Source organism: Carlito syrichta, unplaced genomic scaffold (genome assembly GCF_000164805.1).
Source record: "Carlito syrichta isolate Samal-C Ts95f unplaced genomic scaffold, Tarsius_syrichta-2.0.1 Scaffold315987, whole genome shotgun sequence".
Classification (NCBI taxonomy): Eukaryota; Metazoa; Chordata; class Mammalia; order Primates; family Tarsiidae; genus Carlito; species Carlito syrichta.
Genome location: NW_007260083.1, coordinates 566,548 through 588,749, shown reverse-complemented (window position 1 = coordinate 588,749; position 22,202 = coordinate 566,548). Strand labels below are relative to the sequence as shown.

At 37.8% G+C, this 22,202-nt stretch overlaps 1 protein-coding gene across 3 annotated transcripts in view; it reads left to right on the top strand.

Annotated features, from left to right (window-relative positions):
- Nucleotides 1-204: 204 nt before the first annotated feature.
- ZNF382 (zinc finger protein 382) overlaps nucleotides 205-22,202 on the top strand; it is a 25,359-nt gene continuing 3,361 nt past the window's right edge. Inside the window, exons 1-4 of one of the 3 annotated variants that reach the window (XM_021706781.1) lie at nucleotides 205-247; nucleotides 3,028-3,101; nucleotides 5,428-5,579; nucleotides 5,965-6,057. In XM_021706781.1, coding sequence (XP_021562456.1) covers nucleotides 5,441-5,579; nucleotides 5,965-6,057 — 232 coding nt within the window. In that variant the 5' untranslated portion in view covers nucleotides 205-247; nucleotides 3,028-3,101; nucleotides 5,428-5,440. Of the gene's footprint in view, nucleotides 373-3,027; nucleotides 3,102-5,327; nucleotides 5,580-5,964; nucleotides 6,058-22,202 lie in introns of those variants that run through there. The other 2 variants (XM_008073662.2, XM_008073660.2) reach the window with 2 other exon arrangements.

Here is a 22,202-nt window from a genome sequence, read left to right as displayed (position 1 = left end):
ACCACCCAGAAAACCACCACAAGGTCAGCGGAAAATGAGCCAGAGGTCGAAGTTCATGAGAGACCTGGGGTCCGGGAAGAAACGCGGTCCAAGTCGGAGTCAAACCAACTTTGAGGCAAACGCAGGGAGCGCGGGCCGCAAGGACCGCGCAGCGCCTCACGGGCGGCCCCGGAGACTCCTGGGAGCTCAGGCCCACGCGCGAGTGCGCAGGCGCAGACGGCTGGTCCTTGGCCGGGGCTGAGGCGTGGTGGGTTCTGGGGGCTCTGAGGAGGCCGGGGAAGGGCCTGGAAGCTCTATTCCTGGCGAGCAGACTAAGGAAGCGGAACCGGGTGGGGAGACCAGGGCGGAAACCGGGAGTCCGACCCGGGCCTGGTAATTCTGAGGAGGGACTCGGGACCGCGGCATCCAGACGCTCAGATAGTTACGCGCGGGGCCTTGGGCGTGGTCCGTGGGCGTGACCTTGATGGTGACCGCGAGTGTGACCCGGAGCGAGCTCAGCTAAGGGGGATTTTTGCCTGTTTTGACCCGTGGGAAGCTCCGTCGCTGGGAGCGGGTCCCGGCGAATAGCGGGCGCTGCGTGTGTGTGTGTGTGTGTGTGTGTGTGTGTGTGTGTGTGTGTGCGCGCGCGCGCGCGTGCGCGCCGAATGGGGGTGGCCTGCTGTGCCCAACCTGCTGCATTTTAGGTGCATGCCACTCTTTGGGATGCTGCTGCAGATTGGGCGTGAAAAGGGGACGAAGTCGTGTTGCTGCGTGAGGTTTCCTCTGCATCTGTTTTTGGATTGGGTGTGAGTCGTCTATGTGACTGTGGAGAACTGGAAGTGATTTGAGAATGGGATCGTGACTTTGCCTGGCATTGTGTAATGTGCTGCCTGAGGTTATGAATGACATTTGGGGCCTATGGATTGCTGGTTTTCTGAAGGATGTTTGATTGGCTATGACGATGCCTGTGTTTGTAACCTACCGTTATTTCTGATGGTTTTGTGACCAGGGTAGCCTAAATATTTGAATGATTGAGGAACTCTGTGAGACCATGTCTAGTTGGTTATATGTCAGATTTGATTATATGAATAGTAGTCATTAAGCCTGCCTCCAAAATTGTAACTAAGTAGCAATTTAGCAAGTAAAATAGAGGTATAAATATTGGAAAGGAAGAGAAAAAATTTTCATAATTCCCAGATGACAAGGTTCATTACCTGGAAGCACCACATTAACTAAAGCCATCGTGTTGAATAGAATTCCTTGGGGAGCATGTCTGAAGAAAAATATTTTACCTTAACTACCGTTTTCAACACTTCGATACGAGTGAGGTTTCTTCCTCCTTCAGCATTATGAGATAATAAAAAGTACTTGATCTACTTTTAATCACAAAGCCAGGCTCATTTTAGTAATTAAAACAGTTATTTTGCTACCTGAAATATTCACTGGAGCAGTCAGCACTTCAGACTTCATTTAGCAAAGTACTATTCTCTCTGCCTGGAAGCCTACAGAGTACCTGATCATTTTCTTTTCTATTTCCATACCTGTACTACTAAAAAGTATTGTTCAGGTCGGGCTCGGTGGCTCAGCCTATAATCCCAGCACTTTGGGAGGCCAAGGCGAGTGGATGGCCTGAGCCCGCAGGTTCAAGACCAGCCCGGACAACTTGGCGAGACCTCGTCTCCACAATAAACCAAAAATTAGCTGAGTGTGGTAGCACCCACCTGTAGTTCTGGCTACTTGGAAGGCTGAGGCCGGAGGATCACCTGAGCCCAGCAGGTTGACGCTGGGATGGCTGTGAGTGTGCCACTGCATTCCAGCCTGGATGGCAGAGTGAGACTCTAACTCAAAAAAAAAAGTATTGTTCAATAGTTCGTTCTTAAATTAACAATTAGTAAATTAATATAATTATTTCAGTAACTATGCTTCTTTTCTTTTTTTTTTTTTGAGTTGGAGTCTCACTGACACCCAGACCGGGAGTGCAGTGGCCGCTCCCGGCCACCGCAGCCTCGACCTGCTGGGCTCCGGCGATCCTTCCGCCTCAGCCTTCCCAGTAGCCGGAGTTACAGGCATGTGCTAGCACGCCCGGCTGATTTTTTTTTATTTATTGTAGAGATGAGGTCTCGCTAAGTTGCCCAGGCGGGTCTCGAACCCGCGGGCTCAGGCAGTCCACTCACCTCAGCCTCCCAAAGCGCGGGATTACAGGCTGAGCCACCAAGCCCGGCAACTATGCTTCTTAAGTGATGTGATACAGGTAAATTAATAAAGAGATCAAGTAGAAAAATGAAATAGAAAGTCCAGATATTCTCAAGCATACAGGGAAATGTCATATATGATAAAGATGGCATTTCACATCAGCTGAAGAAATATGGATTAAACAATATGTAGTATTCCCAAGCCACAAAACATTAGAGAAAATATTTTTACAAGATAAAGACACTTTAATATTCATATGAGAAACTAAGAAAAGTTATTTTCTACTTAAAATACATTTAAAAAAAACAAATAATGTCCACTAATTAGAAAATAAAAACCAAAGAGAAAAATAGGAAGATGCCATTTTAAAAAAGAAATATGGAATGTCTCTAACCTTATTAAAGTAAGCATATTCTCAAGTACAACCAAGACCTGCCAGGCAAAGATTTAAAAGTTTTCAACTGTATTCCTCAGGGCATAGGAGGATGTTCTTATGCACTGCTAGTGACTGTAAATTGGCAGAAAGTCCATGAAGAACAATTTGGAAATATTCAGTAAACCTGTGCTCAGTGGGAGATGGAAGGTAGAGCAGCAGAAGAAAAACAGTATTCCTTCTCGTCAAGCTATAACGAGTTTCCCCAAATCCTTTCTATCTCACCGAAAGACGAGGTTTCTGGTATTTCCGAGGTAGTAGGAAAATTTGTCCATTTTCCCACTAACCTCCATCCTGAACTTCTGAAGGATGAGCAAGTGCTGCTGAAGCAGTAAACATTAAAGCAGACAACTGAGTTATTCTGGGAGATCCAAATCAAGTATGATCTCACATCCTTGTATCCTCCATCTTTGCTTTCTCAGGACTCTTCCCTCTTCCAAAAGAAGAGCTCAAAAAAGAAGGCTCATCTTATACAAATCTCAAAGCCATGTCTCAGGTGAGATGATGTTTCCTCTCTTTCTGAAATAACTTTTTTCAGGGCATATGAACATTTGTTTCCTTGTCCTTAAACTTCCTGGACATTGAGGTTTGCTTCCATGAAACTGGTCTTCAGTCAGGGTTCAGATTAGGGTGAGGCAAGCAAGTGGCAGAGGCTGCAACATTTAGGGAGTGCTCTCAGGGCTGTGCCTTCCTAAATGTTCCCGCTGTGGGGGCCTTGCCTGCCTCACCCTAATCCCAGCCCTATTCCCAATTTCTCCTTTCCAACCAAAAAAACGTAAGTCTTCCCCAGGTGCACCTTCTAGTTGTAGTCAGTGTTCATATATTGATTGGGTATATCATTCATCGTCTCCTTTCTCAGTCTTCTCACAAAAGTACTGCTGGAGCGGAAAGGTATTATCTTGATTTAAATGGGAATATATTACTTGAATGAATCTACCTTGTCGTGACACTGCTTTGAGATCTAAGTTGTGAGTAGTCAAGGAGCAGCCATGGAAAAACCTTAATCATCTCCACTAACCTAGGTTTTGCAATGATACAATGGGAAGTAGAATTGGTAGATCATGTTATTAGTTTGTGGAACAATGACCGTGCTTTGCAAGGTTTTTAGGACAGTGATTTGATTGTAAGCTTGTAGAGAAAACTGAAGTTTTGTGTTCTTCCTCTTTGATCTTCCTATTTTATCCATGTCTGTCAGAAGTTCCTCCAAATTGGACCTGATGGTGAAAACCTTTCTAGTGTTCCAATGCTATTATAGATTTATTCTTATATTTTTAGTTTCTTCTAACTTTTTATATGTGAGTGCAGGAGAAGGGAATACATTATGTTAGTCCACTCTTGAAATATTCTACTCTTAAACAATACTTTGTCTTGTTTTCATATCTTCCAGAAAATTCCTTTTCATCTACCAACCTTTAAAATATTGATTTTTCCCAGATACTAATTGGTTGTCTTCTCTTCCCAATCTCTTTTTTCTCTGTGCATAATCAGATTCACTCTGAAGTCTACACTTATGTGATTCTGTTGAATTCTCAAATACCTCTCTCCATTCTAGACCTCTATCCAGAGTGTCAGAAGCATTTATTTATTCAACCTCCAATAGCTATCGCCACCTGTGTGTTCTGCAGCTACTTAAAGTACATTTCCAAGGTTTATCTCATTACCTCCTCTGGTCCAACCTATTCTTCTGTTTCCCACTTCTATTTTCTAGTCCCAGCAGCCATGCACTTGCCTATGCAGGTAACCCAAGAGCTATGCCTCTCTTTTCCTAGTCTACAACCAGTTTATGACCAATTCCGTTGTAGCACATTATTTAGGAATCAGTTTTCCTGTCATCCCCTAAGCTACCTTAATGGAGGAGGCAATTAACTGTGATTATTAATGTTAACAATAACTGGGATTATTCAATTGTCATTCTCACCTAACACACCTTAAGCCTTCTCCAGTCTCCAAAGGTATTGCCTCTAAAGTTTTAATTTTATCACGATATGTGTATTGATTTAAAGTTTCTTCATGTTCTCTCTATTTCTTAAAGCAGCAGACCCAAAATGGGGCATGCATTACAGTGGAATGTACAAGACAGTATAGTAGAAGGAAAGAAAATACTAACAGTTTACATTCAAGAGCAGTAATCATTAACAATGTGGATTTCCATTAGTGCCTATTAATGATTTATAAATAACTGCGATGTTGAGAATGTGTGCACTACATTTTTAAGACCACTGCTCTGTAGGAAAATAAAAAAAAATCTAATAATATGCCATAATACACCCACTGCCTACTTCCATATACTTTTCTCCTCTTAGAGCTCAAAAACTGTTTCCTATCATACAGTACCTTTTGCTGTTTCCTGAATTTACTAACTGGTTTTTTTCTCCCCATGAATTTTTAAAAGCTGATGCCCCGTATTCCTACAAAACAAATTCATTGTGAGTACAAAACTTTTATGTCCTCAACGAAGCCTCGGGGTACAAAGTGAAATTTTTGCTTGCTTTGTGACACTTTACCCTGTGTGTATTTCTGTTATTGCATCTGTAATACTGAGTGCATGTATTTTACATGTATGCCTCTCTCCTAACCTGTAACTTCTTATGAGCAGGGCCAGGGTTTTATTCATTTTGATACACCAGGCAACCATTCACGTTCTGGACAAATCATGTGAACTAAGTATAGCTAGTGTGAGATAATAAATAAAGACAAATGATTGTATCTTCAGAGAATTTTATACAATACAAAGCACAAAATGAAAAAATTAGTCTGGCTACTGAACATTGTCAGAACTAGGTCTCCAATATCTAGTTCTCACCCATTTCCAATCACTTCAGGATGAACTAGCGTATGCCCTTACAGGGATCAGTGTCATTCAAGGATGTGACTGTGGACTTCACCCAGGAGGAGTGGCACCAACTGAACCCAGCTCAGAAGGCCCTCTACAGAGATGTGATGTTGGAAAATTATTGCCACTTCATATCTGTGGGTAAGGAACACTCCTTGAATCCTTCAGTGTCAAGAATCTCCTTTCAAGAATTCCTGAAACATATGAAATTTTGAATTTCAGGGATCAGAGATGATGAATCCCTTTTTGTTAGCAGAAAATACGATTATATCCTCACTTGCATATAGTGTAAGGTATTAACTTTGATTAAAGCAGCAGACCCAAAATGGGACATGCATTACAGTGGAATGTACAAAACAATATATTGGAAGGAAAGAAAATACTAATGGTTTACATTCAAGAGCTTTGATTGTTATTTTGATTGTTACTGTATACCTCATCTGCTACCTTGAAACTGTATCTTCCTCTTACTTCAGTAGTTTTAAAGTCCAAACAGCTCAGACCAAGTCTTATTTTTCATTCTCAGGGTTTCATATGACTAAGCCTGATATGATCCGCAAGTTGGAACAAGGAGAAGAGCTTTGGACAGAGAGAATTTTTTCAAGGCAGAGCCACCTAGGTGAGTGTACAAATATAGTCCAGTGGATATTAAACCTCAGATTGTTGATGTCTTTTAATGTTTTGGGGGATCTATTTTTTAATTATGGTAAAATACACATAATATTAAGTTTATCATTTTAAACATTTTTAAGGATATAGTTCAGTGGCATTAAGTACATTCACATTGGTGTGCAACAATTACCACCATCCATCTTCAGAACACTTCACCTTGCAAAACTGAAACTCTGTCTCCATTAAACAGTAACTTCTCTTTACCCCCACTCTCCAGACCCTGGCAACTACCATTCTACTTTCTGTCTCTATAAAATTTACTACTCTAGGTAGCTCTGATAAGTGGAATCATATAGTATGTGTCCTTTTTGTGGCTGGCTTATTTCACTTAACATAATGCTCTCAAGTTTCATCCACGTCTTAACATGTGTCAGAATTTCCTTCCTTTATTTTCCTACTATTCCATTATATATGCATATAACACATTTTGCTCATCCATTTATCCATCAGTGTATACTTGGGTTACTTCCGTTTTTTGGCTGTTGTAAATAATGCTGCTAATGAACATGAATGTGCAAATACCAGTTTGAGTCCCTGCTTTCAATTATTTAGGATAAATACCCAGAAGTAGAATTGCTGGATCATACGGCTTAATTTTGAGGAGTTCACTATACTGTTTTCCATAGCAGCTGCATAATTGTACTTTCCCACCAACAGTGCACAAGGGTTCTATTTCTGCACATCTTCACTGACACCTGTTTTATATTTTTTTGATAATAGCCATCCTATTAGGGATCTATTTTTAAAGGTCTGAGATCTGTGAAGTGCTTATACATGGCTGACTTTCATCCCTCTAAAATCTAAATTGTAGTTGTGAATATCACTCTCCATGTAAATGTTTTCCTTCTTTGCCTTGTATTTATAAAGGTAGTGGCTGCTATTACCTTGCCAAGGATCTATTCCATGTTTTGTAGGTATAATGTACATAGAAATCTTAAGTGTAAAGTTCTTTGAGTTCTGACAGAAGTATAAATCCCTCTACCCTACACTCCAGTCAAGATAAAGGACATATTCATTAACCCCTAAGTTCCATCAGGCCTCTTCCAAGTCAGTAGCTCCCATTAGGATAATTACAGTATTAATGTCTACCAACAGAGATTAGTTTTGTCTATTCTAGACTTTTTCATGTGTGCTTTCTTTCACTCTGCTTAATGTCTGGGAGATTTATACATGTTTTTTGCATATATCAGTAGTTTATTATTTTAATTGTAGAATAGTATTCAATTGTATGAATATACCAGTTTGTTTATGCATCTCCTATTGAAAGATATTTGGGATGTTTCCAGTTTAGAGCTATTAAGAAAAAAGTTATTTCTTGTAAAAGTCTTTTGTGGACATATATGTTTATTTTTTCCTCAGTAAACACCTAAAAGTGATATGCTGATTCATAAGGCAGGTGTATGTTTCACTTTTTAAAGAAATTAACAGCTTTTAAAAGTTACTATACTATTTTAAACTTTCATCAGCACTACATGAAAATTTTGATTGCCCCATTTTTGGTCTACATTTGATGTTACCAAAATTTTAATTTTGGCTGGGTGTAGTGGTTCAAGCATGTAATTCCAGCACTTTGGGAGGCCAAGGCAAGAAGATTGCCTGAGCCCAGGGGGTCAAGACCAGCCTGGGCAACTTGGTAAGACCTCGTTTCTCCAATAAATAAAAAAATTAGCCAGGTATGATGATGTGTGCCTGTAGTTCCAGTTACTTGAAAGGCTGAGGCAGAAGGATCACCTGAGCCCAGCAGGTCGAGGCTGCGGTGGCTATGAGTAGCATGCCACTACACTCTAACCTGGGCAACAGAGTGAGACTCTTGACTCAAAAAAAAATTCATTTTGGCCATTCTGGTAGTATATCTTTGCAGTTTTAATTTAGATTTATTTTACAACTAATAATGTTAAAAACTTTTTCGAGTGCCTTTTATATCAGAGACATCTGTTCAAATGTTCTATCCATTTTTTTATTTGGGTAGTATTTTGTTCAATATATGTAGATATTTCCCCTAGTCTATGACTTGCCTATTCATTTTAATCGTGTCTCTTCATGAACAGAACTTTTTAACTTTGATGAGTCCAATTTATCATCTTTTCCTTTTATAATTAGTTCTTTGACCTCCCAAACAAGTATTTATCTCTTTTAGGTTGTAATAATGATTTCCTGTATTTTCTTCTAAGAATGTTGTGTATATTTGCTTTTTTTTTTTTTTTCTTTTTGAGTCAGAGTCTCAGTTTGTCATTCAGGCTGGAGGGCAGTGGCACAGTCATGGCTCACAGTAGCCTCAATCTGCCAGGCCCAGTTGATCCTTCTACCTCAGCCTTCCAAGTAGCTGGTAACACAGGCATATACCACCATGCCTGGCTAATTATTTTTTAAATTATAGAGACAAAGTCTTGCCATGTTGCCCAGGCTGGTCTTGAACTCCTGGGCTCAGGCAGTCCTCTTGCCTCGACCTCCCGAAGTGCTGGGATTACAGTGTGAGCCACTGTGGCCAGCCTATATTTTGCTTTTATGATTAGTTCTGTGGTTCACCTTATCTTAAGTTTTGTTTACGATGTGAGGCAGGGTTCAAGGCCTATTTTTTCTGTACGGATATCAGTTTGTTCTGTCATCATTTGTTGAAGCAGTAGCTCTGATGATCACATAGAAAATGGATCATATTTGTGTCAATCTATTTTTGGACTGTCCGTTTGTTCTTTAGACATATTTTAAGTCATATTACCAATACCACCTGGATTTTGATTATTGTAACTTTATAATAAATCTTGAAGTCAGTTAGAGTAAGTCCTCCAACTATATTCTTTTTTAAAAATTGTTAGACTATTCTAGGTCATTTTCTTTGCAAATTCATTTTAGAGTCAATTTCTTGATATCTTTTTTTAAAATATGCTAGGTTTTTTATTGGTGAAAACTGACCTCTTAGCAATATTGAGTCTTCTGGTTCATGACCATACTATGGCTTTCCGTTTTAGTGAGCTTCTCTAATTCCTGTAAGCAATGTTTTAGTGTAAACTTGTTAAGTTTACTTCTAAGCTTTTAATATTTTTAATGATGCTATGGTAAATGTAGAATTTTTAAATTTCTTTTTCCAGTTTCTTGCTAAAAAAAACCAAACAAACGGTTTGATATATTAACTTTGCATACTTCTCTGTTTGTATTAGGTTTTATTGTTGTTATTTAGTATATTCCTTTAGATTTTCTACATAAAAGACATGCCTTCTAGAAATAAAGACATTGCACTAGAACATTTGCAAACTTTATTACTTTCATTTCTTTTTTCTTACTCTGTTATACTGACTGGGATCTACAATACAGTGTTGAATTGAAGTAGTGAAAATGAATATTCTCCACAGTTCACTAAATCTGGAAGAAAGATATTTAATTTTTCATTCTTAAGCCAAATATTAGCTGTAGGTTTTTCATAAATACTCTTTATTAGATTCTTTAGATAGTTTTCTGACAGTTTTAATTATGAATGGGTATTGATTTTAACAAATGCTTTTTGTGCATCTAATGAAATGATCATATTTTTCTTCTTTAATCCCTTACTGTGCTCTATTACAATGATCAATTTGAATTTTAAAGCAACCTTGGAATCCTGAGATGAACCTTACTTGGACAAAATGTATTATCCTTCTTAGGTTACTGAAATAGACTTGCTAGTATTTTGGTAAGTTTTTATGCATTATTTAACAAGGGATATTGGACTGTAGTTTTCTGGTAATGGCCATGAAAAGTTTTTCTATCAGAGTAGTGTAAGCCATATCAAGCAAACCGGGGCTACTTTTTCTTCTTCTATTTTCTTATAGAAGTTGTATAAGATTAGTATTATTGCTTTACTAGATGTTTAATAAAAATCATTACTATGCCACCTGGGCCTGCATTGTATTAATAATTTAAGACTTCTACTTCTAGACCTGAGGAAGTAATGGAATCTGGAATTAACTTTATAGGAAACAACTAGAAAGCTGGACAAAATTATTTTCACATATTCAACAGGAAGCACAGGCCTTGATTCCTGAGAGAATAACAAAATAAACAAATTAGATGAATCCTGCTTTATTCCAGACTTTTATGTGAAGACATCCAGACTACAATGCAGAGAGAGAAGTCCAAAAAGAACCTGGCCATTTTACTGACTTGGGACTGACGTTGGAGCTCAGGGAGGTTGTGGTGGCTAGAACTTGCAGAATACACTTCCCAAGAAGAAGAGTTATTCAGAGAATTCTACAAATCTGGAAAGGGCTACCCTTGAATCTTTGGCCAAATACAAGCCTACAAATGTACAGGTGAAACCCCATGAAGCTAGACAAAGTAATGTTCTAAGTAAAATACAATTTTGTGTTGTAAGACAAACAATTCCCATTGGCCATTCTGGTAGTATATGGTGTTGTAAGACAAATAATTTCCATTGCTTACTGTACCGGGAATTATTTTACTTCTTTCCAACCAGAGTGGAGTGAGCTTATTAATACACAGGACAGTAGAAACACATGCCAAATGAGGCTAGATTAGCCATAGATTAAAAATTGTGCAAGATTTGTCATAAAAGGACTTAAACAAAAGCATTAAAAGGATTAAACCAATCTATATATAACTGCAATATGTCTGTTGGGTCCTCCAGGATAGAGATGCAAGATGAAATTAGTATTACATGTTTCTTAGAGGTATTGTCTATGAAAGATAAAAAGAGAAGAAAGCAAAACTGGGTCTAGAAAGACAAAAGATCATGATACCTATCTGACACCTATGGAAAGAAAAAGAGAGTCAAACAGGATTTGTCAGGGAGAGCTTCACACCATTATGTACATCTGAAAAAGTCTCAGCCAACCTAACAGGGCAGTCAGAAACAAAGATGTCCATTAGAGGAGTCTCCCATTGGCAGAATGTTCCGTCATAGAATGGGGACAACCTGGAAAGAACCTGGGTTAGTTCAAAATCTGAGGAGCGTTCTGAAGATGCTATCAGTTGGAGATTGTTGGTGCAATTCTTGCACATGAATGGCAAGTTTTTTCTTAAAAGGAAGTCCTACTGATGCAACTCAATGGCTACCACAGAATGCCAGGAAAGAAACAATAATCTTTATGATAATACAACCATACAACCTTATTTCAATAATATTAGAACTCAACAATATTAGATTGATAATGTCTGACATCCAATAAAAAATTATTAGACATATTAAGAAGCAGAAAAATAGGACCCATAAACTGGTGAAAAATCAGTTAAGAGGAAAAAAGGTCAATAAAAACCAGCCTAAAATGGCAGTGGAATATATAGATAAGGATGTTAAAACAGCTGTTATAAACGACCTCAATGTCATCAAGAATATAAAGCAAAAATGAACACAATGAGGCAAGATAGCAAAGATAGAACCAAATGAAACATCTAAAGATAACTATTCAATGTCTGAAAGAAAAAGGAAGACTTAACTATGTATTGTATGTTTTTAAAAAGCATATTAAATATAAAGACACAGGTTAAACATAAAAAGATGAATATATATACCATGCTGTCTTGTGGTTGTCCCATTTGAGGATGGGATCAACACCCCCCCTCCAAATTTGGTACAGAGGTCTAGACTGAAATCTGACACAATGGCCCTTTCTGGGGAGAGCAGGGAAGATTTCCGTGCTGGTCCTAAAATGGCTTGAAAGAGCAAGGAAGGGTGTCTTGCTTTGGTGTTTATTGTAGTTAGGCAGTAGATCAGGCGGGGTTTCCATGTGTGGGCTAGGGCTTGTGTGATTTAAACTTCCTGCTATCACCAAGAGAGAGCATGCTCGTTTTATTATTGACTTACCCAGGTATAGGGCAAGAGTTAAAAAAAAAAGGGCGGGTCTAGAAAGTTGCCAGCAGAAAGACGTCAAAATTGGAGTCAGACACTGTTACAGATACAAACACAAAACAGAAGAAAATGGGAGTACTGGAACATGGACTATTATAGCAATTAAAAGGGCCATGTCATAGCCAAAAGTTATAACAATCTTTAACAGAGCTTCAAGATATATCAGTGTTCCTCTCTTTTTATCAGTATCTTCTAAGGAGTCTTTTTAGAGATTTGTTTCTAATTGCTCACTTATTAAATTTTAATACTATAATTTGTTTATGTTCTTTTGCCCTTTGGAGGGCCCCAGACCATTTTGATTTCTACTTTTTAAAAAAAATTCTCCCCAGAAACAATTTTTGCTTAGGAGCAATATCACCCCCGTTAATAATAAACTAGCAGATCTGTAAGTAACAATATAGTTGTAGCTTGAGATATAAACACTTCAGTAATTGAGAGAACAAAGAGAAGGAACATTAGTAGGCTATAGAAGAGCTAAAAGGTACTGTGAAGCAATTCTACTTAGTTAATCTTTGTAGAATATTCTACGTGGAACGTTCATCAACACAGACCCTATGTACTAGGCCATGACAAGTATAACAAATTTTTAAAAAATGAAATAATGAAGAGCATAATCTTTGACCACAATAGAATTAACTTTTTTATCTTCCACAGACCCTTTACAATTGTCTATATCCATTCAGGTACTACCATAGGACAAAATCACTCTCCATTTTTCTTAACAAAAAAATGCATCTTTCAGACCTTGTATACTTTTCCTTATTAAAAAAAAAAATGCATCTTGTTTTCCTTTCATACTTTGCATACAGGGTTTTTTTAAATTTCTCCTTTGTTATTTCTAATAATTTTAATTATGTATAGTGATTATAATTTTAACCATTAGTAACCTTTATTTTAACAAAGAAAACTAGGACGTACACAGTTGTGGATTATATGCTACATACTGTCATTCTATAGCAGACTAGCAAATGTTATGATTACATTGTCCCACAACTTTATAGACATACTTCTTCATAGAACAATTTTTCAATGTTTAACAGACCTAACTATAGTCTTTCTATACTGTATAAAAATAGGAAGACAAAAGTATATAAATTTTGCCTTATGTTCACTATTTAATATTTCAGTAGTTTATCTTACTTAGAAATTATAAATGCATATCTACTACTTAATTTAGCATGACTTAAGCTGCAAGTTACCAAGACTATTTTGGCAACCGTTTTTAGGCAGATAGGATAAAACAGTTGTTGAAAAGCCTATTCACAAAACTCTTATTCCACTTACATTGACTTACACATGTAGTATGATTTACTTGGGATGTTTATGAAAATTTCATAAGATATTAAACAAAGCTAACCATTATCTCAAATTATTTCCCTATTAACTGTTGTTATAGCACATGCATGTTAAGCAAATAAAAACAAAAAATAAAACCTAAAAAGTTAAATACATTGGTTTTTTAATTCTGTTTTACTGCTTTGTTTGATATAATGAAATTAAATGTTTGCTTGATATAAATGAAATAATGGATACCAAACAATTTGTTTTTACTGCATATTTACTTGTACATTTGTTAGGTTTAATTTATAATTTTTTATCATCTTAAACATTCAGTTAATATAACATAAGCTTATTTAGCTAGTAAAGCCAAGTAGAATAAAAATGTATGCTCGTATTATATTTAATGCTGATAACTCAGAAGACATACCTCTTTTTATCAAACTAACAATATTAAACTAATCTTATTTATTAAAATTCTAGCCAAGTCACATGAACTTGAAGGACATTTGGGTAAGTTCCTATATTTCTGAAAGTTTTAGGAATAGTTTATTTATATAAGCACTTATTTATCCCTAAGATAATTTGAATAGAACTCCTCTAAGGGACTATATAAATTAATCTGGCTGAGTGTTGTGGCTCTCACCTGTAATCTCAGCTGTTCTGGAGACTGAGGTGGGAGGATCAACTTGAGCCCAGGAGTTTAAGGCTGCAGTGAACTACGATCACGCTACCTCACTTCAGCCTGGGCAACAAAGCAAGACCCTGTTCTTAAGAAATAATTAATTAATTAATTTGGTAATACCATCCAGTTGTAGGAAAATAATCACATAGATATAACATACATACATACATAAACAACTATGATTTTATAGCTTTCATTCTAAAATGTTAGCCAGGAGTCAGTAAAATAGTAATACATTCTCATCTTTGCTCCTCTTTATATTTTTATCTGAATTGTGTTTCTGACAGATGGAACTAGTTAAGGTTACCTGTTCATTATGAGGGTTGGTACTTTATACTAATATTTTTGGAGGACATTTTTAAGATTTCCACTTGGCCTGTTATGTAATCTTATGTAAGCGGTGGTCTAAATTTTAGGTGAGTGACTTAGGAAACATCCAGCAGCTTTCTGGATATCTCCAAAGCCCAGCTGAGTAGATAAAATATCCAGTTTGTTTCCAATTAGCCCCTTCTCAGCTATAGGTAGTTGCTTTCAGGGGTCCCTGAGTCCCTTGAATACCCCTTTAGGGGACCTAAAGTTCAAATGACTGTAGGGGCTGGAATGGGAAGGAAAAAGTCTGGCAGGGGTGGACAGAGTGATGGAAGAGGTTTGAAGGGGCACATATCAAAGGATTCAAGGAAACTAAAGGAATGATCAAACATGGTAAGAGAAGAAAGAAAGAGTGAAAGCAATGGGAAGGGAGAAGTCTTTCAGAAGCCAATTGGAGAGAGATTAAGTTTTCCACAGAGGCCACTGAAGTTCTACATTATCCATATTAAAAACACACCAACAAGAAAAGAAGCAGACATCATTGGTAGAGTACTTACCAGCATATACCATCAACTGAGAAGTTCCTGTGGGAGAAACAGGATCAGAGAGAGGCCTCACAGAATCAGAAATTTTCTAGCCCAGGGAGTCAGGAAGTGAATTCCCACTCAAAAGAAAGCCAGGAAGAAAGACTTCAAGCCCAAGAAGTCAAGGAGCAATACTCACTCAAGCCAGAGATCCAGGAAGAAAGACTTCTAGCCTAACCTAAGCTACCTTTCAAACAAAGAAGCCTGGGACTCTAACCCAGCCTGTCTTTGGAACTCTCAAAATCTGTTTCTACCAGTTTCAGCAGATACTTGTCTGGAGCAATGGATCTGGAATCTGACACCATGGGATCCCCAACCAGTCAGGAATGAAGAAAAAGGCTTCAAAGGTGTGCACTTGGGGTTCTGGCTGACAGGTTCAGAGATCCAATAATGAATCTGTTCTTTTCAAGTTATGTTACCATAACAATTTTTAAAAAATTATTTTGACACTTGTTAAAGAATGGTAAGGCAGATTCAGGGATACTTGCTACAGTGGGGTTTTGCAGTAGTGGAGAGAGAATGAACTCAACTCTGAAAGCAATAAGGAAAAGTAGGAATTTATAGCTGTAAGGGGAGGTTGATGGATGGAAAATTACTAAGTGGATAGGATAATCTTGCTTAATGGACCTAACAGGAATCTCTCTGAATAAGCAAGGGTGATCAGAATCACCTGATGGGGGTAGGAGGTATGAGGAGAGTGATCAGATATTGAATGTAGGAGATTCTCGCTGAACTGACTGGACAGAATTCTTGCTAAAACTGGGCTCTTGGAGGACACGCCCAAGGACTGACCTAGTTGGGTTTATATGGTACTGTCCTGAGTCCTGGGATGCAGCCTTTACTCCAAAGACATGGGCTTTCTGGGGTTTGAGTGGAAAGACCAAAGTTTTTAACATGGTTCCTCTAGCTGGCCCCCAGAATATCTTTGCCCAAGGCTTTCAGTGCTCCAGCTTTCTTTTCCTTTTGGGCTCCTTGCAGTCTTGGCCTGCAGAAATGTAGTTAATCAAGGTTTTGAGAAGAGCTTACACCAACTTTAGTGCTTTTCTTTTCTGACTTCTCCATTCCAGGATTTTGTCCACAAATTACAATAGCTCTGAACTATTACCTCTTTTTCCTCATACAGGATAACTTGTACTTTCTCCTTGAGATCTATACCTATATGCTACATAAACTACCAAGAACATACAGTGGAAAACTTGCATAAATGTCGATAATATGCAGTTTCTGCCTGCTTTGGGTCATTATACAGAGCCTTCAAACAAGTTTTTTTTTTTAATTGGCTGGTGGATTGTTTGGATACAAATTTCCTTGTCATTACCAGAATTTAGATGTCTAGACCAGCCATCCTCAAACTTCCTAGTCTCAGGACTTACTTATATTCTTAAAGTTATTAAGAACTTAAGAGAACTTTATGCATGTGTGTCTGTGTTTGCTCTTAGAAATTAAAAGACAAGGCCAGGCTCGGTGGCTCAGCCTGTAATCTCAGCACTTTGGGAAGCTGAGGTGAGTGGATTGCCTGAGCCTGGGGGTTCAAGACCAACCTGGGCAACTTGGCAAGACCTCGTCTCTACAATAAATCAAAAATTAGCCGGATGTGGTAGCACGTGCCTGTTGTTCCGGCTACTTGGAAGGCTGAGGTAGAAGGATTGCCGGAGCCCAGCAAGTTGACACTGGGGTGGCTGTGAGTGTGCTACTGTACTCCAACCTGGGTGACAGAGTAAGACTCCAACTCAAAAAAAAAAAAATTAAATTAAAAGAGAAGAATTTTAAATTTTTGCTTTTTAACTCACCTTTAAACTTCAATATTTAAAAATCCAATACATGTTGACATAAAATAATACTTTTACAAAAAGTAATTATATTTCCAAAAAATAGAAAAGTGGCATTTTTTACATGATTGAAACTTATTTAATGTCTGGCTTCATAGAAAGTAGCTGACTTTGGGGGCAATCCCTTTGGGTCCCCTCCTACTGTGGGAGCTTTTCTGTCCACTCAATAAATCCTGCTTCTGCCAGGCTCGGCTCAGCCTGTAATCCCACGCCTTTGGGAGGCTGAGGTGAGTGGATTGCCTGAGCCCGCAGGTTCGAGACCCGCCTGGGCAGGCGAGACCTCATCTCTACAGTAAATCAAAAAATTAGCCGGGCATGGTAGTGTGCGCCTATAATTCTGGCTACTCGGAAGGCTGAGGCGGAAGGATCACCGGAGCCCAGCAGGTCGAGGCTGCGGTGGCCGGGAGCGTGCCACTGCACTCCAGTCTGGGCGACAGAGTGAGACTCCAACTCAAAAAAAAATAATAATAATAAATAAATAAATCCTGCTTCTAAAAAAAGAAAGAAAAATAAAAAGTAGCTGACTTTCAAATGTGATTTTGTATTCAGTCTATTGCAATATGTTGTTTTAATTGAAATACAAGTTACGCATCCCAAATCCCAAATGCTCCAAGCCTCAGTACTTTCTGAGCACTCACATGATGCTCAAAGGAAATGCTCATTGGAACATTTCAGATTTTCAGATTGGGATACTCAACTGGTAGTTATAAATATTCCAAAATCTGAAACATTGCTGGTCCCAAGCATTTCAGATAAGGGATATGCAACACGTATATGGAGAAAATTCGTCCTCACACGTATATGTAGTTTGGAAAGAGAAATATTTTAAAAGCCTTTTAGCTTGTCATGGGTATTCTTCATTGATACTGCACCCAAAATGATCAGTTGGGAGTTCCTCAACAGTTAGTTGTAATATAGAATCTGACACTATGACAATGAACTTTTGCACACTGCTATATAAAAATGTAGTGGTCTAGCTTATACTTTATTTATTTTTTAAGAATGATTTATTGAGAGAACAGAAAAGCTCCCAAAGTGGGAGGGGACCCAAAGGAGTTGCCTATCTTATACTTTAAATATATATTACCTGTGCATTTTTTGGGTAATATTATGTATGGATCATTTGGAAAGTATCTGTTTACTGACTTACACAGATCTTTCAAATGTTGACACATTTCCACATGTAGTATGAAAAAACCCCACACTTGTTAATATCATTAGCAATCCTATCAGAAAAGTCTTTAAGTGTTGGGAAACCGACACATTCATGGGAGCAAATTCGAACTTTCTGGCATAATAATCTTTACTTAGAAACTTGAGGCCGGGTTCGGTAGCTCAGCCTGTAATCCCAGCGCTTTGGGAGGCCAAGGCCAATGGATTGCCTGAGCCCGCAGGTTCGAGACCTGCCTGGGCAACTTGGCGAGACCTCGTCTCAACAATAAATAAAAAAATTAGCTAGGCGTGGTAGCGGGCCTGTAGTTCTGGCTACTTGGAAGGCTGAGGCATAAGGATCACCGGAGCCCAGCAGGTCGAGGCTGCGGTGGCCGGGAGCGTGCCACTGCACTCCAGTCTGGGCGACAGAGTGAGACTTGAATTTTATCACTGGCAACAAATATTGGCAGACATTTTATTTGAAGCAGCAAGTTCATTTTGTTCATTTTCAAGAAAATGTCTGCCAGATACCATGTCTGAGTAATAATCAGTTGTACTTTCAAGTAAAAAATGCCATTGCCCCCCCCAAAATGGATATTCGTTTCTCAACTCAAATAACTAAACTAGTGTTTTTCCTTACAAAATATATTATACTCTGGTATGCAGCAGAAGTGCTTTATGCATACTTTAATCATCACACAGAATATTGAAAAGATATGTATTCAAGGATGGAAATTAATTCATGATTTTTTTTTTCCTGCTCTATCAAGAACAGCCTTAAGTGAAACTTTTTTTTTCTGAGTATGTGGGATAATAAATATTTGTTGAATAAATGAATCTGGATTCATTAGGCCTTTCATTGGTGTCTTTCTTATATATCCTTAAAAGATCTTTCTTCACTCTCAGTTCTTGGTCTGCAAGCAATAATAATCTAATCCATTCTCAAGTTGTCATTTCCTTCTTTTATGTGAATGGCTTTCAAATAGATATTTCAGTCCATTTCGTCCACATGAACTCCAATGGTATATTTTTATCTGCCAATAGGAATATAACTGTCAGTTATCTTATACTTTTGGTTATCAATATATCAGAAATAATAATTGTTATGTTTACTCTTGTCTGTTTATTCTTTTGTTCCCATAATCTTACTTGCTTATCATTATTTGTTTCTGTATTCTTTTGTTCCCATAATCAACCCTAGTAGTGTCAGATTGATTCATCATCTGAGTTATACTTCTTAATGATATCTCCACAATTTATGTTATCTCATTCTGTAAAATATCTTGACATTCTCATGTTCTCATTTGTTATTGACATCTTCCAAAATGAGAGCCATATAATTTCAGGTATGGACTGCTGTAATTACTTTTTGTTATTTACCATGATTTTTCTCCAGTTTTTCTCTTTATTATGTTAATATGCTAAAAAGATATCACTTATTATGTGAAATTTAAATCCCTCCTTTTTCAAGAACTGACAGAATAGTACCCCATTTGCTCATTTCAAATGTATTTCTTTCTGAGAACCTTTGGTGATATCTATTTGTTCAAGTTTCCTATATATCCTCCATATACAGTTAGAGCTCTATATCTACAGGTTTACATCCACAGATTCCATCAACTGCAGATTTAAAATATTCAAAAAATTTTAAAATATGTGTAAATAGAAAATAATATACATAAAGATCAATATGATATAACAGTGATTTACATAGCATTTATATTTTATTAGGCATTATAAGCAAACTAGAGATGATTTTAAGAATACAGAAGGACATATAAATGCTATGTAAATTTGAAGATGCTCAAGTCTCTCATATAAAATGTCATAGTATATGCAAGTACTATGACATTTTATATGAGAGACTTGAGCATCTTCAAATTTTGGTATCCTTGGGGGTTGGGAGGAGTCCTGGAACCTATTCTCGTGGATAATGAGGGACAACTATAATTGTTGGTTTTATTTCTTACAGTTGGACCTTTCATTAGATGAAAGATACTCATATAATGGGTATGTTCTATATAGATACTTATGAAGTAAAGCAACTATGGAGTTAGAGGGTACAGTATTCTACACAAGACTACCTTCACTTCTGACACCAGCTGTAAGTTCAGGGATCCCCAAGACCACCCTTAGGCTTGATAATTTGCTAAAAAGACTCACAGAGCTCCCTGAAAGCTGCTTTCACAGTTATAGTTTGTTACAAGGAAAGGTTAACATCAGCCAACAGAAAAAAGACACAGTGCAGATTCCAGGAAAGTACCAAACATGCAACTTCTAGTTGTCCTCTCTGGAGAGAGGACATGGATAGCATTCCTAGCAACAATGTAAGAGGATATGTACAGAGTGTTGCCAACCATGAAAGCTCAGCCAAGCCTCAGTGTCCAGATTTTTACTGGGGCTCCATCAAATAGGCATGATTTACTGCCCATGTGGCTGAACTCCGTTTCTAGCCCCTTCGGAGGTTGAGCTGATACTGCATAACCCAAAGCCCCCACGCTAAATCACATCGTTACTAGCTGCCTGGCCAAAGGGTTTCCAGGCAGACAATTTCCTATTAGCCATGAAGTTCCAAGGACTTAAGGATTACCTCCCTAAAGCCAAAGTCAAAAGTCACACCTCTCCTTGGGCAAAGTTAAATTCTTTACCACACAATACTATATATCCTTAAGTTCAAAGAACAAATTTTATTTCCTCCATAAAATATTATTTGACTCCTATACAAGGGATACCCAAAAAAATCCAGAATTATTTTTTGGAGGATGAGCCCCTTGTAGTACAGGCTTCCCCCAACTAGGTAAGTGTTCTAAGAACCCATCAGCATCAGTGTACCAGCTAGCACTGTTGTGAAAGCGCTGCATTCAGCTTCAGTGATTTTCTTTTTTTTTGGAGATTTAACACATTCACCCATTTCATGATGGGCGATTTACAAGTGCACCTGTCCACACCACACTGAGTGTGTGGTGTATCTTTTACCCCAAATGGCATGACCCCTGCATCCTACTTCCCCCCCCCCCGCCCATTCACCCAGTGTCACCCCAAGAGGCTTTTTTTGTTCCACCAGATGAAAACCCTCAAAGAGAAACGTTTTGTTGATGTGTAAGAGGTGAAACAAAAAACGGCAGAAATACTAACAGGCATCAAATTGATGAGTTGAAAATTGAGCAGTGGAAAAGGCATCTTGATAGGTATATTGCATCAGAGAGTATGTTGAAGGTGGCTGAAGTTTAAACATATGAGGATACACAATTTTTTATACATAAATTCTGGGGGTTTTTTTGAGGTTCCTCCAGTAGATAATGTCCTTTTTTTTTTTCCTGCATTTTCATTCTACTTAATGTCCGTAACATAAGAACAGATACATCCTCTGGTATAATCTAATACTCTGATACCTAATTCAACATTGTTTTATCTGAGTCTCCTTTCTCCATTTGATTAATAATTCCTCCTTAATAAGGCCCTCTCTTTTACTTTTCCTTACTGTAGCTTGCAACAGAGGTTAGGTATTTAGTAGTTACCTCACTGATTGTTTTTGGTGCCATACAAAGAAAACATCTTTCTTATCCATTAAGGAATCATATGCTGGTAAGTTCTTTTTAGGTATACCTTCCACAATCACATTCCTCACCTCAGATAACAGTGTGTTAATGTATACTCAGAAGACTCAGAGAAGATAGTCAATAAAATATTGACCCACAAGAACATAAGTTTTAGTTGGGAAAGCAATATTGTCAAATTGAGCATTTTACATGGAATAATCATGCTAAAATACCAGGTTGTTAGAATATTTATTGAAATGGCTAGTCTAGGCCATAGTTATATTTTAATTTCAGACAAATGAGACACTAAAGAGCAGAAAGACTTTGTGAAGGCTTTAGGAAAATTTGGACAGAAGAGTGTACCTGGAAGTATTTAATGTTCGTTAAGAAGGCAATGTAACGCTACTTACCAATACAGTGTTCTAGACCTACACATAGTGAGATTTTATAATATGTACTCTTTTGCATGAAGCTTATACTCTGCAGAATGTTTGAGATTCATTCCTATTGTTACTATGTAACAGTAGTTTTTTTTCTTTTTATTGCTGAGGTAGTATTCCATCATATAAATACATGACACAGTATTGTCTGTTTGTCTTTTGATGGATATTTGGGCTGTTTCCAGTATGGGGCTATCATAAATAAAAATGCAAATCATAGGTAAGATGAATCCATCTTTAAAATTGCTTCCCCCAAATATGGGTAGTAGTAACAACAGTAAGATATATAAGTATGTAAAAATAAGACGGGCTCGGTGGCTCAGCCTGTAATCCCACGCCCTTGGAAGGCTGAGGTGAGTGGATTGCCTGAGCCTGCGGGTTCGAGACCCGACTGGGCAGCAAGACCTCATCTCTACAATAAATTAAAAAAAAAAAAA